The sequence below is a fragment of the Camarhynchus parvulus genome, chromosome 1A (genome assembly GCF_901933205.1).
Source record: "Camarhynchus parvulus chromosome 1A, STF_HiC, whole genome shotgun sequence".
NCBI lineage: Eukaryota > Metazoa > Chordata > Aves > Passeriformes > Thraupidae > Camarhynchus > Camarhynchus parvulus.
In genome coordinates this window covers 30053568-30066218 of record NC_044586.1, presented here as the reverse complement: position 1 = coordinate 30066218, position 12651 = coordinate 30053568, and the positions used below count along the sequence as shown (strand labels likewise).

Genomic DNA, 12651 nt, shown 5'->3' with positions numbered 1-12651 from the left:
TGCCCTCTGACACTGGATAGGCCCAAAGGAAATGCTGCTTCCTCATGCCTGCCTTCTCTATTAACAGCATCTACAGAGAGAACCCAGGGAAGCCATGTGGGGCCAAATCCACACAGAGAGAGGGTACAGAGAAGAGAAATAATATCATCTGCTAGGAAGTGGCAAGAGGACAGCAGTAATGTTTTCTTACTTTTTCCTCTAAAATATACCTTTCCTATAGCTCACTATAACTGAGTCCATAAGACTCATTCTGTTTTTCACTGTGAAAACAAAGAGGAGCAGGCAGGCTTAAAGCTGGCAGAAAGATGAGTTGATTTAGGAAATATGAGGAAAACAGTGAGAGAATAACAGAGAAAGAGAGGGTAAGAATACAAAGGAAAAATTGGAACTGTGGAGCTTAGAAAAAGACCGGTGGAAAATTAGAAGGCATAGGAGGAAGAGCAGCATTAAAAAAAAAAAAACACACACAAGAAAGAATATGGGGAAAATTATGGCTACTACAGCAAAAAACAGAGTTGAGACATTTTGAAAGGAGGCATAGATCATTTGAAAGGGTGTGAATGGGAAAGAGGAAATGCAAGAAGGGGAACCAACACAATGTTACTTGTTGCTATTGCACAGAAAATGAAAAGTGTGTACACAAACACAAAAAATGGAAACCTTGACCTTACCAGAGCAAAGAGGAGAGGGTGCCACAGGACACAATTTTATCCTTTGTATTAAAGGTAGATGGTTCATGTGAGAAAGCTCTGATCACTCCTAAGAGTACAGTTTTCCTCCCTAGAATCTCCACAGGTTCTGAAGCATTTCCTTACCTCACACTACTACGTTATAATATGAAGAGGCAGGCTCTGATTTTGTTAGCTGCAAAGGGTGGACATTTCTCCTCTTTCCTCTTCTACACACCAGGCCTGTCCCTACAGGCACAAAGGATTTATTCTTCCCTTCACAAATTACTTTACCAGCTGAGGAACTGTAATAGCTACCAAACCCCTCAGAAGTCTGAGACCTCTGCCCCATCCCAGCAAGGACTGAAATGAAGCAGGGGACAGAGGAAGTGAATTATTTTGAAACAAGTGCTGGGGAGGGGATAGATGGAGTAACCAGGACATGCACTGCAGAAGCAAGCAGAACCCAGGCTGAGAAAAGCTGGCAAGTGCTGATGTAGGATGAGCCATTCCCTGCACCATGCTCGGACAGAGTTTTTTGGGAAGCTCTGTTGCAAGGGTGAACATTGTGGTTTAGAGCTCTCATCACTTTTCTTCCTAACCCCTTGTAATTCAGAGCCAGCCTATGGCTGCCAACACTTCCAGCAAAATCAGACACTGAACCAGGTTTTGGGTTGGCTCCACTTGTAATTTGGGGTTGCCTGTGACCAAAGTTGCTGTCACACAGTCTGGTTCAAGTTCAGCCAAGGGTCTGAAACAGCCCTGCTTCGGGCCTTGCTCAAGGAAAAATCTGGAACAAGTTTTCAGCCTGACTCTGCTGTGTGTGTGTGTGTATGAGCAAAGCTCCTCTGTGCTTGCTTGTCGCAAAAAATGATGAATTGCAGAAGTACCCATTTGGTGTTAGTCATTCGGTGCAGCAGGAAGGAAGCAGGAAGCCCTTGTGAGCATTAACTTTTCAAAGCAGCTTGCAGAAAAAGCCAAAGCTCTCCTCCCCTGGGCAACACAGCCACATGCTGATCTTTACCTCCTCACCTCAAGGGGCACCCAGTCCCAGCTAACATTTGCAGCTCCTTCAGCGGAAGTATTTGCCCGGTGCAAACAGCTGAGGCATTTGGTGCCAGCCCTTTCCCTGTGCAAGGCGTGTTCAAAGGGGGGAGGGAAGAGGAGCCTTACACTTGCCAAACGGGAGAGGTCTGATTGCACTCAACAGGTTCAGTTCACGCTGTGACCCTGCCCGGCTTCCTGCTATTCAGATGTGTTACTTCCCCTTTGTGGTAATGGCCTGTGGCAGCCGGCCAGAAAACACTATTAATTTCAGAAGTGGCCTGACAACAAACCCATAGCGAAACGAGAGGAAGTGGCGGGGAGGCCATCTGTTAACTTCAGCAGAACAGTAGGGACACAGCTATGTAGGTTCTACAAGGAAAGCAGATTAATAATCCACAAAGAGGAAACTGGCTAAAATTATCCACAGACCATGTTAAAAAAAAAAAAAAAAACCAAACCAAAAAAACCAAACAAGGGAGTCACTTGAGCTGCAGCTGGACAGGAAATTGCTAGAGCTGCTTGCAAATCTCCACTTTGAACAGAACAGCATAGGGAATGCCAAGAGCGGAAACCGTTCAAAACTGGATTAGCACAAGCCAAGTTTAACTGCAACCCACTTCTACTTTCACGGTTTATGCACTCAATCTAGGCCACTGCATGAGACACTGACTCACTTTTTTCCCATGTTTTGTTTGCATTTCATTTCACACACTTGCAGTTTCTAAAATTACTTCAAATGTGCTTTGCCTGCCAGGAGTTCTGCAGTACCTCAGCCGACAGCCCCAGCCCCTCACTGTGGTACTGCACACAGATTCTGGCACCACCCTGCCTAGGGCCAGCTATCATCAGGAAGGATGTTCATGAATATAAGTTGCAGCAGGAAGTTTTGCAATTGCTATAATCCCCCTTTTTCCTTCTGCAGAGACAGAACTGCTCGAAGGGTCCAAAGAGGAAATGAGGTGACTAAGGGTATATATGACTTTTCCTTCTTGCCTTCATTAAGTTGCAAGGTGGCTGAATGGCAGCAGAAAAATCATTTACAGGCTGCAGACTGTTGATGAATCTCTGTGAAATGAGTTCCTGCCAGACAGCTAAGCAGAGCATGAACCCATCTCCTGGCATCTGTAATAGAGTGACCAGAATTCATAAACAAAGCCAGAAAACAACACCTCCTTACTCTTAGTGATAATGAGGGAAAAAAATTATTGCCCAGAGTCAGGTGCATCCCTAGTATAGCAAAGAGATGCTGGAGTATTTTGTAATTAACCTACAGGCCTTCAAAAGCATTCCCTTCACCAAAGCAAGATGAGAATCTAGTACATTCACTGTTTATTCATTTAGGCACCAGTGGACCAAAGGGGAAATCAAGGTTTTATTGTCTTAGGGGGATGCACAAAAGCTATTGAGAGCAATTATTGCCTTTAAACATAACCATATGGATATGTGCAATTAACCACAACTACACAGAGGGGAAAGGGGGAATAAACCAGCCAGCTTCTCCATAGCCAAAAATAGTTATTTATTTATTAATAATTTAAGGTTTTACATTCTTATAATAAATTCCATCTTAAAACTTATACACTGTAGATTAGACTCTCCCTTATTGGCAACCATGTGCAGGTTCATTGTGCGTACACACAGGTACAAATGCTCGCACATACTTCCAGTTTTATACAAAAAAAAACGCAAAATATTGCATTTGAGGTGAAGCTCCCTGAAGAATTTGTACAGAGGTAATGCACTGCTTAGCACATCTGAAAGTTTTAAAAAGTCATCAAAAATCTTTCGCATTCAAAGACAAACCTCCTCCCAGATGATCTATTTACAAAAGGTAAGGCAAAAAATTAATTTAATTTAAATATATATATATATGTGTATATATATATATATATATATCATATGGAACCTACATCAAAAGCATGTGGGAAAGAAATCACCACAAGGAAAAGAAAGATATATGAAAGAAGAGACTCTACTTCCTCACAAAACCTGATCTGCAAACTTGTCACCATTGCCATTTCTCCCTCATAGAAAGCTTGCTTCAATGAAATTCAGCATGCTGCAAATATATTCTTTGCAATTAAAACAAACAAACAAAGCAAAATTTATGAAAAGAACAAAAACACAGGTGTCCCTTGGATTGATTTCTTGAGTACATGTGAATTAAGAAAAAAAAAAAAGCAAATAAATTTAAGGTTAAATATTTACATTGATCAAGTAAAATACTACCAAGCTCCTAGCAAACAAGTACTCCAAGTACACTAAGCTGAAATCTCTTTCTTTGGCTCCTCTAAATTAAAACAAACAAACAAACAAACAGAAATAACCAGTCTTCACTGAAGACAAAGATGTGTGTCACAGATCTGAGAGCAGAGGGCAGAAGGACAGTTCCAGCCTCTCGAGAACACGTGCCCACCCTGTCCAGCCTCACCCCAGCACACGGGAAGTCCTCGGACCCCGGCCACTGCCCAAGCAGGGATGGATGCACTGCCCACCTGCTGCCCGGGGGCACCACGGCGCTGCCCCACGTCCCCTCCCTTTGCAAGAGCCGATTCCACACTGTGTAACCTTTCATTGCCTGCACTGGCAGCTGCTTGTTAACAGCAGAGGCCAGAAAAAGAGAAAGATGCATTTCTTTATCACTGCCAAAGAGAAACCATTGAGGAGTGATCCCATGAAATGGACAGGAGAAGGGAGGTGGTGGGAGCTCACGTGGACTGCAAGGAATCCACCTGGAAGACGTTCTGGTTGGAAGGGGTGGTGAAGTACAGCTGCTGGTTCGGCACTCGGTTGTCACAGGGGCTGCTCAGTCCCAGAGTCCGCTCAAAGTCCAGCAGCTGACCCATGAAGTTGAAGTTGGGTGAAATGTTGGACTTCTTCATCTTGACAATATCATAGGCATCATTCATGGACAAGTTCAGCTTCTGCATGAGGTAGGCCACCGTCACTGTGACCGAGCGGCTGATCCCTGCTAAGCAATGCACCAGGACGCCGCAGTTCTTCCCCCGTGCTTCATCTGTACAAAGAGGCAGAGAAGGACTCGTAAGACAGAGGGTTGGTAACTGATCTCTCAACACAAATGAGATTAGTATCAAGTAGGAAGAAAGCACAATTCTGATCCCACTGGCCAGCAGTGCAACTCAAGAGTTAACTTTAGCGGCTTAAAACCAGGACAAGAGAGGAATCCACTCCCCCTACTACCCAAGTCCAAGAGCTGAGAAAACTAAGAATGAGACAAAGGGAGCAGGACACGCTGCATGACACTGTTTTAAAAGCCAGGTTTAAAAGACAGGCTTTTTGCCCGGAGATTTGCCTTTAAATTCTTGCAGTCCCCTTGTCCCAGCATGGAAATCCTGCAATATGTCACTGAAAGGCTTTATACACACCAGCAGACTGCAAAGGTCTATTAAATTATTCTCCAACTGTTGTGCAGCTAACAATGGAGGTATTCAGGCATTTTAAAAGAATGAGGGAAGTCACAGGGGACAGCCCATTAGGAGGAACAGGATGTCAACATTGGTTGAAAATGGGTTCCTTTGTAATAGGAAATGCATTACAATGCCTGGAGATTAGTTTCTTTGTGGCTTCTAGCCCACATTTCTTCCTGCTAGGCTCAGATTACCTACATTCTCCACTATTACCGGTATCATTCAACCGGATTACAGCACAGCTTCCCAACAGATAATGCAATGCCCACCCCACCGCACCCCGATGGGGCAGTTTGGGCAATCTCCCCAAAACGAAGGAGAGTGCAGATTTTAACCAGAACTCCTTGGGCCCAAGGGTACAGTTTTCCGTCTGAGGGCTGGCTGATCGAGGCACCGAGCCCGAGAGGTATATCATTATTACCACGAGATTTAGATTAAACTCTGTCAATACATTTGCCAGGGACACCGCTTATTCATAACTTGCATTTAAAAGCTAAAGTTAGATTCCCAGATCGCTTCTTTTTATTATTCTGCTCTTCAGCAACCTCAAGGAAAAAGGGAAAAAAACCCCAAAAAACCCAAAAGCAAATAACCCCAAAACCATCATCAGCAAAGAAAACGATCAAATAAGCTATCGACCCCAGGCTCATTTGCCCCCCACCCGCCAGGAAATGGTTTAAGAAGATCCCCCAACATGCACAGGGCTCAGTCCCCAGCTCCAACACAAATGACTCAAGGAGGAATTCCACAGCCAGACAAATCAGGTCTGCCTGTGCAGCCCTGCAAAGGTCGCTTACAATTCACCGGGACTTCTCAATACCACCCCCTCCCCCAAAGAGTCCCCAACAGCCTCTCAACTTAAGCCGGCTTTAAAATCAGAGAACGGGGCATGCCCCAAAGACGGCCATAAATGCTGCTGCCGCTTCTCGCCCGAAATTCACGAATTCTGCAAGATGTAACGAATTCTGCCTCCTGACAAGTAGATGTTAGCAAGTAACTGGGTCTTACCTATAAAGGAGATGGCCTCAGGAAAGAACTGAGACAGATTTTGGCTCCAGTGGTCAGAGATCGGGATCTGTTTGTACTTGAATTCACCGGCGTTTTCGAAGAGATTAGGCAGGTTAGGAGTAACATTCAAGATGTATTTAATGCCGAACTCTTCTAAAACATCCAAATTAGTGGAGTCCTTGGCACAGCCTAAGTAGAGGTAGGGTAAAATCTCCACCGGAAAGGAAGGCTGGTTGTTGGAAAGAGGGCTGCCATCGGAGTCGGTGGCACTATTGGGGTCTCTGTCAATGTCAGATTCAATGTCGGATGATGAATCGGAGCTGATTCGGAGGCCTCCCAAGCCCAGGACTGGCAAAGGAGGAGAGCTGCTGCTACACGAACTGTCTAGGTTAGTTTCACAGTGCAAGGCGAACTCGGCCTGGAACTTGCTAAAACCACCTGGAGAGAAAAGCAAAGAGGAGAAAATGCAACCTGATATAAGATGGCATGTCGACTTACTTCCCTGGTACAGCCCTGCCTGCAAGGGAGCGTCTGCTTTGCACCCTCGAGAGCTCCGGGAAAAAGAAGAAAAAACATGTCACACTCTCAACGCAGACAGACTAACTTAAAGGAAGGGTTAAGAAAATCGTCCGCTGCGGTGGAGGGCTCAGCACATCCAAGATTAAAGCTCTGTACCGCTTTCCCCTGCGGGGACCGCTGGAGAGGTGTCTCGGCGGCAATTCCTTCTGCCAGGCTCATGCCGGAATCCCCGTTAGCCCTGTCCTCCCCACGCTGCCATAGTGATTTCAGACATCAAGGTTTCTTTAAACAATGCGAGGATAAGGATGGGGGGACGGGAGGGGGGGAGAGGTGTGGAGTAGGGGGAAAAGCCCCCTACCCAGGTCGGTGCTCTCCTGGCGCATCAATCCGCTGCCCGGGGAACGCTGCAGACCGCGTTCCCCCCTCCCTCTTACCCGGGCAGAGATCTCTCCCCCAACCCTTGGCGGCCCTTCTCACCTTCCAGATAAAATGCCTTGCAGCCTTCATCTTTGAGGCGCTTGAGGAGCAGCCCCAGCACGGACTCGCCGCCCGTGTTCTCGTTCCAGTCGCGGCTGTGCTCGTCGTACAGCACTACGGTGTCGGTGCCGCACCGGCGGGCGAAGCGCTCGCGGTCCTCCTCGCTGCTGGCGACGAGGGACCGCAGGGGCAGGTTGCCCTTCTGCAGCCGCCGCAGCATGATGCCGGGGATGGCCACATTGATGGCCGACTCGATGTGGGACGACTCGTACAACTCCTGCGGCCGACAGTCCATCAGCAGTAGTCGGTCGTTGCCCATCTCCAGCTGCTCGTTCAACCACGCCACGGATTTACTAATCGCCATTTCCGACGCGAAAGGGACGGGTCTGAACGTATCTAGCATGAGGAAGGACGGGGGGAGCGGAGCGTGCTCTGGAAGCGCCCCTCTCTCACAGAGGCATGCGGCTGGCTGGGCGGGCGGGCTGCACTCCTCTAACTCCGCACAACTTATCTCCCTCCGCCCCAGGAAAATGAATCACGCAGCCCCCCCGCGCCGCTTCCCCCGCGCCGGGCGGCGGTGCAGTCACGGGGAGGGAGAAGCAGCCCAGCCCCGGCGTGTGTGTGAGTGTGAGAGCGTGTGTGTGTGTGTGTGTGTGTGTGTGTGTGTGTGTGTGTGCCTGCGTGCGCGCAGCCAGCCTGCCCCGTCTCCTCTTTTTTCTGTCAATGAATCCCTGAATGAACCTGCCTAATCGCCGCTGCAGCCCGAGCCCTTGGGCTTTTCCTCCGCCGCGAGTGAATGAAATCCAATTAACGCGCCGCCGAGCGGGGCTCCCCGGCTCAGCATGGAAGCGCGGCGGCAGTAGCGGTGCCCCTTGCCTCGCGTTCCCCTCCTTGGCTGTGCTGCCCCTGGGCCGTCCGCAGCGCCCCTGGGCCGCGGCCCCGCGCAGCCGGCGGCTCCTCAATGGGCACAAGCGCGGCTCCGCTCAATGGATACATTCTCCGCCGCAGCCAATGGGGGCGCGCGGAAGGGGCTGTTGCCGCGGCGACGGGCCGGCTGGAACAGGTTGTGTTGATGAATCGTTAATGAGTTTGTCATTCACAAAAACGGAAAGGAATTTCCGCTCCGGATAAGCCGAGTGCAAACAAGCGGCAGCCGCGGCGCGGCGGGCGGGGGCGGCGGGGGCAGGTGAGGGGGCGCGGCCCGGCGCTCCCCCCTTCCCTCCGCCGGCACCAGCCGCGGGGCGGCCGTCGCTGCCGGCGGAACAAATGGCACTTTTTCTTTTCTCTTCCTCCCTCCCTTCCTCCATATTTTCGCTCCCTAAGTCATACCCCGCGGGGGCCGGTCATGTTCCCCCCAGTTCCCCCGAGCGATCATGGCCCGGCTTTTCATTAGGGCGTTCTGCGAATCCCATTTTTAGGGAGGCGGGTAGGCTCTGTCCTCGGCTGATCCCTACGGGGGTGAAGAGTAAACCCCGAGCTAATCTCTTCCTACGCGGCCCGGCTTTATTCGCTGCACGCAGCGCAGCCGGGGAGCCGGCCCTGCCGCAGGGACAGCCCGCAGGCGCTCCTGCTGCAGCCCGGCCGGGCCACCCCGCAAACGTGAGCAGGGAAAGTGGCCCGGCCGGGCCACCCCGCAAACGTGAGCAGGGAAAGTGGCCCGACCGGCTCCTCCAGGTAGCCTGTGACTGAACCGCGCTCTCCCGGCCGCGGCTGAGTTCGCCGCCAGCAACGAGCCCGCAGCCACCCGCGGGGTTCGGGGGGCGCCGGGGCCGCCGCCAGCACGGCGGGGCGCGCTGCGGCCCCTCGCACCTGGCAGCGCCCGCCCCGGCCGCCGCACCGGCTCCTCCTGCGGGTGGGGCCCTGCCGCCGCCGTCCTGCGCTCCCCCCCGGGCCGGGCGGGCGGAAGGGCGCTGCAGCCCCGCCGCACCGGGAGGCGGAGGGCAGGGCTGGGCTGCGGTGTCCGTAGGAGCGGCGCCGGGGTAGCAGGGGACGGGGGCGACCTGGGGTCGTGGGCTGCGGGCGCCGCGGGGCCGGAGGCTGAGCCGGCAGCGGTGGTTCCAAGACGCGGGTTAGCAAATGGGTAAGAGCAAAGCGAGGAGCGACAATAAATCAGGAGAAGCCTGGCCTAAATGCTAATCCTGCCACCAACATCTGCTTTGAAGTAAAATTGTTCGGGAGAGGCTAATCTCTCTTCCACTACTACTGCCCTTCATGGCTCACTGTTTTTAACCCCAGATGAAGGAGGTTCTTTAGGTAGTGAGTGGCTGGAGAGTGTGACCCTGGGAACAGATAGTTGCATGGGCAGTCCTGTGTGCTCCACAAAGAAAATACCCGTGATGTTAATTAAGGTTGGCACATCATTCGCTGCAGTTTCAAGCCAGGCTGACACCCAGATGGCATTAACGACGTCCTCCGCAGCAGGGATTTGAGAGGATCCCTTCTTGCTACCTTTTTCAGAGGCTTGAAAGTGGGACTGAAATGTTACACAAACCTTGCCTCGCCCCTTAGTAATGAGATTTCTTTGAACTGATATTCACCTCGCTGGGCACACCCCACAACCTGTCCCAAGGCTCAGCATGGGCAACTTGTCCAGCTCACCTTGCCCACTATCGACCTGTCCTCTCTTGTTAAAGACTTTCCACCCTGTTAAAGACTTTCCACCCTGTTCTTACCAGGTGCTTCATTTGCTGTTTTGATATGTTCAGAGTACACTGTTTAAATGTCCACAGCAGTGGCAGATCAAACTAGAAAGCAGAAGCCTTTGGTTTTATTTATTTAAGAATTTTTTGGGTGGGATACCTGCCTAGTAGTATAAAAATACTACTACAATAAGTAATGATAGCATTTAAAGGTATTTTTTACCATTAGTACTCTCAGTCTTGATGGAAATACTATGAATGTTCAAGGGTAAGTGTATGAAGGCATTAAGATGTTAGATGAGGCATACTCCAGAGAGTTGTATTTCTGAAGTGGAGCTGGAGACAAGCTTGTAATGGTGCAGCTATATTGCCTGGCAGCAGTCTGAGGGTTGCATTTGGTGATCTGGGACCCAAGCAGGAGATTTTGCACTGCAGCAGAGTTAAGTCAGTTAAATAGAAACAGCACCTTTGAATTTGTAGTTATACCTCCTTCAGCGCACACCAGCTGAAGAACTCTAAAGGAGAATGAGAGCTATGTGCCACTTTGTTGTCTTTCTGTTGCATGCATGTATGCACTCCGTTTTCCTCTTTCTGTCTGAGCCACTCTGTCCTGTCAGTCACTGAGGGATGCTGGAGTGGATTCAGTTAACCATGCTACCATCTGATGCTTTGTCAGAGACCAGATGTACAACCCAAGCTTCACCAGGAGACCAATTATCCTTCAACTTTGAGAAGTTTTTGTAGTACCTGAGCAGTGAGAAGAGCCAATTCCTGTCAGCCATGATCCCTTCATTCACCCAGCCTCTAGCAGTTAGGTTTTCAACTCTGAAATGTTTATTTTTGGATGGGGAGGGACATGTGTTTATTTTTTTTATTTTTGTTTCTGTTTTTTCACTTCCTTGTTTGCAAATAAGACTTCTTTAGTTCAGCTCAAAGCTTATTAGTAACAAATAGCCTATTTTGCTGGCTTTTGGACCATTTTGCTCATTTGTAGTATGTGTAGAGGGCCCAGTAGATCTCCATGAGTGCTTATGACCTGAGCTTCTCTTGACCAGACATGTCGGACAAGAGCATTGCATGGATAACAACGATTAAAATTTTGTTTTGCTCAATTCGGTCATATCTATCCCTGTAATAGAAACCCTGATCCTGAATTAGACAGACAGGCTATCTACATAGTGTAATGGGAGAGAGAAGTACCAAAAAGGCAGATATCTATGACATTTTGAAACCAGGCCAACTGGGTCACTCTGAGACACTTCACAGTCTGGAATACTAAGGCAGCAATGTAGAGGCATCCTCAGAAGACTAGAAATTGATGAATTTTCTTGTTGCATTAGACATCAGGGAGGATAATTTTTTTTTATATACGTGCTTTCTTCCTTTTAAGATTGAGCTTCATGCTTCTCTTCTACTTAATTGAAGCAGAATTTTATGGAGTCTGTCTTTCTGTGACAAGATGGGGCATAAAATATATAGGAAAGGGTTTTCTGCTTCTTTGTTCACTCCTTTCCCATGTTGCATCAATCAATATTTACAAGAGCTGGGACTCCAGCCTTCATTTTCCACGTCCCACTGATGCTGTGAATCAAAACAGCAGAGACACCTTCTGTATCTGCAGTGTTTAACTTCAGGCAAGCAAAGAACACTCTGGGACTTCCTGCTGGAGAAGGCCAAGGAGCATAACACATGCTGGCATAGGGATTTGGGTGAGATGCCAATTCAACTCAGCTCTGGAAGTGCAAGAGCTTGGAAAATGTAGTCAAGACAGGTTTCCCCACTGGCAGGTCATACTTAGGTATGAATTTTGAGGATCATGACTATCAGCTTTGACTGAACCAGCAAATGCCTGTGATTCAGCTAAAAAGTCATTCAGCTTTAGATGCCGGAAGTTAGAGGTTCACATTTTAACCTACTTATTTCCTCTCATTTATGGCTTTCAGAAGGTCTTGAGAGAGGACAAACTGCACTCTCAAACTGCTCAGTTCCCTTTGCTGTCTCTAAATTGTGCCTGGTGGAACTTGTAATTGTTTTAGGTGGAACATAAAAGCCTGTACTTTTACATGCTTACCTTGCAGTCTGTGATCCTCACCTTCAGGTTTACCTCTAAGTCCTTTGTACAGATCCTTTTAGTTTCAGTAAAAGTGAAAAATCAATGTATGTCTGTGTTGGTTTCTGTGAATGATCTGTTTGAAAATAGAAATATGCAAATCATCCCAGACCAAATTGTCTGTAAAGTGGAGTACCATTGGTGTAAGAGTGGTTAGTGCAAGGTGCCTCAAAGGGAGAACAAAAGTGTCCTATAAAACATTTTATTTATGTAAAGTACAAACAATTTATGGAAATTACATTTAACTGGTTAGTCAATGTCCAATTATTCACATCTAAAATAATCCCTGAAGTTGGAGAAATAAAACACTTGAATGACTCTACTTAGGAAATCCTTTTGACTCAAGTGCTTTCCTTGAAACAGCAAATAGCTGGATGACTTCAAGCACATATTTAATTGTGCCTTGTAATAAAGTAATGTAATTAGCAATTACTTAGGAATGACGCTTTAAAATACTTAACAGCTACCACAGACATGCATTTTTTTAGGAGGACTCCTTATGGTATAAACAAGGCTCCCTTCTGAATGCAGCTCGTGAGTTCTCCAAATTGTTCCTTAGGGTGTGCAAAGGTGAGCAGTTCTGTTTGACAGCAGATCACTGCTGGCTGTTGTATTCTTTTCTTAGAGGATAAAACTAAGCTTGTAGAGGGCAGTGCAAGGCACACATTTAGCAAAACTTGCAGTGCATTGGCCAAGCACAGAAAGTCCAGAGAACCCACAGACTTCGATATGCTGTAATATTTTTTCTTCTTTTT

The 12651-nt window shown here is 48.2% G+C and overlaps 1 protein-coding gene across 1 annotated transcript; it reads right to left on the bottom strand.

The window, feature by feature from the left end:
- Positions 1–3213: 3213 nt before the first annotated feature.
- On the bottom strand, positions 3214–8167 carry DUSP6 (dual specificity phosphatase 6). The gene is made up of 3 exons (XM_030960982.1): positions 7148–8167; positions 6152–6589; positions 3214–4731 (listed from the first exon to the last, which is right to left on the bottom strand). The coding sequence occupies exons 1-3, from the start codon at positions 7548–7550 to the stop codon at positions 4424–4426; spliced, it is 1149 nt and encodes a 382-aa protein (XP_030816842.1). The 5' UTR covers positions 7551–8167; the 3' UTR covers positions 3214–4423.
- Positions 8168–12651: the final 4484 nt, after the last annotated feature.